The 6,000-nt window shown below is 39.1% G+C and overlaps 1 protein-coding gene across 1 annotated transcript; it reads right to left on the reverse strand.

The window, feature by feature from the left end:
• Positions 1-420: 420 nt before the first annotated feature.
• On the reverse strand, positions 421-1,278 carry LOC124190282 (serine/threonine-protein phosphatase 6 regulatory ankyrin repeat subunit A-like). The gene has a single exon (XM_046582909.1). The coding sequence runs from the start codon at positions 1,276-1,278 to the stop codon at positions 421-423; it is 858 nt and encodes a 285-aa protein (XP_046438865.1).
• Positions 1,279-6,000: the final 4,722 nt, after the last annotated feature.

The raw sequence follows: 6,000 nt of genomic DNA on the forward strand, positions 1-6,000 counted from the left end.
GGGCGACGGGCTTCTTGGAGTGTCCGGGATATTCATTCGATGGCGACGAGCATTCCTTTGCTCTTCCATCTCCTCCTCCATTCTTTGGAAACTCATTTCGGTGAGGCGCTGCACGTCCTCTGAAACAGGCCGTGCTGGCGAGAGCTCACGTCGCCACGTCATTGACGGGGTTGTCACAATTTCACTGAATGTTTCACTCGTTATCACTCCTTCATTTCTTGTTGAATTGTTCACTACACCACTTTCGTTGTTTAACAATTGAAATCCACGTCCTCGACCGTACATTTTTTGGTTTTCAAAAGAAGAGGGTTTACGCAAGACTGAACTTTACTTTTTTTTTCTTTCTCTCACTTTCATTTTCTTTATTCTGACTCTTTTGACCATTTGATATTTGATCTTAAAGAAACATTAGGTCAGTCTCTAGGCCACTTTGTCCTCCATCTGGAAATAATTGTTCAGTTTCCAATTCTTGTACATTCCACGGCATCTCCTGCTGGGGTTCATATACCTCTGTGTATATGGGGCAATTGTATCCAGATGGCAGTTCAGTACCGTTATTCTTGCGCCTTTGTGGATGAGAAAACTGGCCAGTTCTTTATTTCCAAAAAGAGAACAGTAGTGCAGGGCTGTGTTTCCATTTTCGTCCGTGGCGTCTAGTAGAATACACGTTCTTATGTTGATAGGTTCGCCATTTACGATGATTACATCTGTTGCGTTGATGTCATCATTTAATAAAATAGGTTCGACTGGCGTGTTTGTGTCGTCGAACAGTTCCATTGCTGCTTCCGTGTGATTGAAACTTGCCGTTATGACTAATGGCGTCTGTCCTTTCACATCTAGAGCATTTCTGTCTACATATTTTTCTTTTAGCATTCTAATTGCCGTTCGATTGTTGACAGAGCATGCAATGTGAAGAGGGGTTTCGTCATACACATTTCTTGCATTGAAGTCTGTTGTGCGGGAAAAAATTATTTTTAGAAGTGATAAGTTTTCGTGGCGGCAGGCCATGTGGAGTAGCGTATTTTGTTGATTGTCTCTTGCTGATGCGTTGAAGTGGACGCTATGCCACAGCATATCTACCGCTCTTTCGTTATTATACTTTATGGCAACTGTTAACGGTATGTCACCGTAAACGTCTTTGATGTTTCCTTGCGTTTTGTCTAGGAGTTTGTGCAGAATGCACGGGCTAGCCTTTATGCATGCGTAATGCAATGGCGTTTTCCCTTCTTTGTCTTGTTTGTTGTAGTCATCTGGTGATGTCAAGAGGACATGCAACATTTTTATTTTATTTTGTTTGACTGCCGATATCAGTGCATTATCTCCTTCATTGTTTAGTAATGTTGGATTGAAATATCGACTTTTCTTTACTCCTCTTCCAATTTCTAAGTTGTTTAGTTGCACTGCAATATGCATGGGGGTGTTTCCTTCGTTTGTACGTGCGTTTACGTCTGCACCATTTTTTAATAATTCAAGCACTAGCTTTAGCGCATTTGCTTCGATTGCGTAATGTAGTGCTGAATAGCCTTTTTCGTCTTGTAAGTTAATTAAAGCCTTTTGTGTAAGTATTAAACTTGCGAGGCTATAGGCTCCTAGTTGGCTAGCGATTATCAGTGGTGTCTCGTTTCGATGGTTGACAATATTGACGTTTCTCTCGGTTTTGACTCGTTCAATGAGGTGGTTAACAGATTTTCCTCTGGTTCCAAACCAGCTTGCTGTGCTTGCAATTCGACTATATGTCATGTTTATTTTATTGATTCTCACCTTAGCTTGTCTGCTTGATATTGTTTCTTCTACTACTCTGTCCATTTCTTCTATTGAATTCGTTACTTTATTTTGGATGAGGGCTTCCATATTTTTGCCGAGTGAAGAGCTTGCTTGCATGATGGGGACTGATAATTTTCCGTTATTGTTCCGTATCCTTATATAGAGAGATTTGTTGCCTGGTGGTTAGCCCTTTTTTTTAGTGGTCTGCGGGGGGTTAAAGGTTAAGTCTTTTGGTTATGGGGGGGAACGGCCGGTGCGCTGGGGGTCGGTAATAAAATTGGTTTTGCGTGTCCGTTTGGTAATTTTCTTTTTTTTTTAAACGAGACTTTCGTCGTTGTTGGTCTCTGCGCGTTTCCGTTCCAGGGTTTCTGCACGTATCAATTTTCTGTTCTCCTGCAATTGTTTTGCGTAGTGTTCGAAACGTTGTTTTGATCTTAGGGTTCTTACTTTTATAAAAACAATTGCTGTTAGCATGCAGAGGATGATAAAGAACATAATCGAAATGACTGCTATCAGTCCTTTCCGGATACGGTGCCATAATTCAAATTTTCCGAATTTAGATTCTGCCTCTTGGCTCATCGTTACGGATGGACTGGCATCGGTAACTTGAAGTCGAGTGATCAAATCGTTAATTGAATTTATGTTTTCGTATTCTTGTTTTTGGTAAAATTCGTGATGATTTAACTGATAATTTGCTTCATTGTCGTTTAATTCGTTGAACTTTGCTGTTAGTCGGAGAGTTGATTGGTGGATATTTGGTTGCACATACGCCCAGTCATTTAATTCTTTCTTCCACATAAAGGTTTTTCCATTAAAGTTGACAATTCCATCTTCCCAAAAACATTCGGAGAATGGATGTAATGAGAATCCGTCCCTTCCGATTGTTTGATTGTCGTAAAATGGTTCATATCCACAGGCTGTTTGTTTTGCTCCGATGGTGATATTTATTGCACTGCACTTTTGCACGAGAAAAGATTCGCCCATAGGTTTTAAACGATGGCACATCGGTAGGTTATTAGCTCTTGCTGCTAGTAATCCACTTGATTCTGATATAAGAGATGTTGCTTGACGTGCCATGTGTAGGTTATTACAGTAGATGCGTTTTAATTCGTTTTCGATAATATTCTCGTTTGTTACTGATTGGTCTTCTACGTATTGGTGGTGTTGGAGCAAAAGAGATTCTTTCGTGTCTACATTTTCTGTTATATTCATTTCTGGCATCCCGAATATCCATTTCTGGTTATTCTCTCCGGAGCAAATGTTCATAGACACACTTGATTTATCATTCATTTGTAGGCATCTTGTGTTTCCAGTGATTTCCAATGAGTCTGGGTCCCATTTTAGCGAGTACAAATTATTACATTCGTCCATATGATGAAAGAATGGGGACATTGCGATGCATATCTTTTTATCTGAGTTATTTTTGGGCATTAAATTTAGCTTGTTGTCTACGATTTTAAATTCTCCTCCAGGTACGTCAATGCAATTTGATGGGGTTCTAATTTGTGGGTTCAAGCAATATTTTGTTTCTACGTTGTAAATGTGGGACCCGTTTTTGTTTTGTACTTGGAGATATGCGCCATCAACGTTTTTTAATTTGTGAAGGGTAAAGTCGCAGATGTTTTGCGTTTCCGCTGTGTAAATGTAGTCTAATTGTCCGGGAGCATCTACTAATTTGTAAGTGTTGTCGTCTATTTTTGTGATCGTGCCTGTGCTTTTTCTTTTTATTTTAATCTTACATTCTTTTTCTAGATCTCTTTTTGGTTGTATCCATACAATGACTGAGTCTTGATGGTACACAAAAGTTTCTCTAGGTTTTTCTTTTAAAATTCCAAATGGAGAGGTAGTGGGGCAAGTTGCGCAATCTTTTTTTAATGATATCTTTTGTATCATACAATTTTCGGTTGTGAAAGATACTTTTTGCATCCAAACGCCTTCTCCGTTTGGAGTTGACGTGAATGAAAATTGATTTTCGTCTCCGATCATTTCATTCTCTCCGCATCGTTTTGTTTGTTTCATTCTCCAACAGTCGTTTTCGGAGAGGTGCTGTATTTCCGAGGAAAATACAGTATCAAAACCTCCGAAAAAGAATCCGTCGATCGTTTTTCTTTTTAACCATGCTTTACAGACGTACCCTTCCCATGACATGTGCGGTTCTTCTTTTACGAAAAATTGGTAGTCAGCTAGGATTGGGTCGTCTTTCTTCTTATTTCGACAATATTCAGGTTTTTCGGTGTCCATTATTCCAATGAATTTTGGTTTCTTGCAGTCGCATACTGTGATATCTAAAGATGAAGATGGGATGACGTAGACGATGATGATGATCAGGATGATGATTGAAATGAATTTTGCCATCTGTAATGATTCCTTGATTAGTTTGGTCTGAAACGATCTGGCATGCGGATTGTTTTTCTTAAAGAGTATCTGGGCTCCTCTGATAGGGTAGGCTCTTTAGTGGGATTTTCATTTGTTTTTCTTTTCTTTTCGTCTTGTTTCGTTTCTTCTGGGTTTTCTTTTATCAATTTATTTTGTTTTATTTCTTCCGCTGTTTCTTCCGGTGATTTTCTTTTGTGAAATAGTTTCATCCTATCCGCATGTACTATCATCATCTTTTTCCCGGTGTCTGCGTATATTTTATAGTTAACATTCCCTTTTCTTTCTTTCACGGTATAGGGGCCTTCCCATCTCATGTTGAATTTTCCTGGCGTATTGGCCATTTCTTTTAACAGGATTTTTTCTCCTACTTTAAATTCTACTCTCTTCGTATTTCTGTCGTAGTAGGCTTTTTGTTTTTCTTTAGCTTCCTCTAGCTTTTCTTTAGTGATATCTAGTGCATCGTACCACATTTGTGAGAAGATCATATTTACATCAGTCATGTTCCGGTTTCTGACTGGTTTGATCATATCTTGGGGTTCGGTTGCTTCTCTGCCATACATGAGATAGAAGGGTGTGTATCCTGTACTTGAGTGGACTGCTGTGTTATATGCAAATGTTGCTGATGGTAAAAAATCGGACCATTTAGTTGGTTCTTTTGATACATAACTGGCTATTATATCTGCTAATGTTCTGTTCACTTTTTCAACCATCCCATCGCATTGGGGTCTATACGCGGTTGTTTTTAGTCGAGTGATTCCATATTGTTTGTACATAATATTCATGAGCTCTGATTGGAAATTTGTACCTTGATCGGTCAATACCGTTTCTGGTACTCCGTGAATTAATACTACATTATTGACAAATGTTCTTGCTACTGTTTCAGCTGTTTCATCTGGCATCGGTGCTGTGATAACGTACCGTGTCAGATATTCTCCCATTACTAGAATATATTGGTTTCTTTCTCTTCCTGATTCTACTAACGGTCCCATGATGTCCATGGCCATTGTTTGCCATACATCTTTTGGGGGAGGAATCGGGTTTAGTGGTGCCTTATTTGCTCCTACTGCTTTCCGTTTAGCGCAAATTTCGCATCCTTTAACATATTCTTTGATATCTTTTCCCATTTTGTGCCATTTAAATCTTCGTTGAATCCTTGCTGTTGTCTTCTTTATTCCAAGGTGTCCTGCGTATGGACTGTCATGGAATCTTTTTAAAATTTTCTCTTTCAAGGATTCCGGGACCAGGATTCTTCCTGCAGATGTACCTAGTAGGCCATTTTCTAGATCTACTATTTCTTCTTCATCGTTGTATACGTTGTCTTCATCTGTAAGATATCCTTGATCACTGTCTTGGGGGCTGTCGTCGATTGCATTATCCCTAATCGACATACTGTCATCTTCTGCTTCTGATTCATTAATTAATTCTTCTTTCATTTTCAACATTTTCTTATATTTTTCGCGCGCGCGCCTGCAGTATTTATCTTTTTCCTGTTCTTCTGCAAAGTTTATGGTTGTCAGCGCATTTATCACTGGCGTTTGCTCAGGTTGCGCTTTAGTATTGTTATCTGGTTCTGGAATTCTACTGAGGCAGTCTGCATTTTGGTTTGTTTTTCCAGATCGATATTCGATATCAATATCATAATCTTGCAGGCATAAAGCCCATCTAGCTAGTTTTGCTGAAGTATCTTTCTTCCTTAATAATTCTCTCAATGGTTTGTGGTCACTTAATACTTGAAATTTCCTTCCGTATAGGTACGGGTAAAATTGTTTCACCGCATGCACTATTGCGTACGCTTCTTTTTCAATGGTACTCCAGTTTTTCTCAAAATCATTCAGATGTCGGGAAGCGTAAGCGATGACG

Source organism: Daphnia pulex, chromosome 3, assembly GCF_021134715.1.
Source record: "Daphnia pulex isolate KAP4 chromosome 3, ASM2113471v1".
NCBI lineage: Eukaryota > Metazoa > Arthropoda > Branchiopoda > Diplostraca > Daphniidae > Daphnia > Daphnia pulex.

Excerpts from the sequence above, each read along its gene's own strand:
- LOC124190282 (XM_046582909.1), bottom strand. The coding sequence starts at position 1,278 with ATGTTGCATGTCCTCTTGACATCACCAGATGACTACAACAAACAAGAC.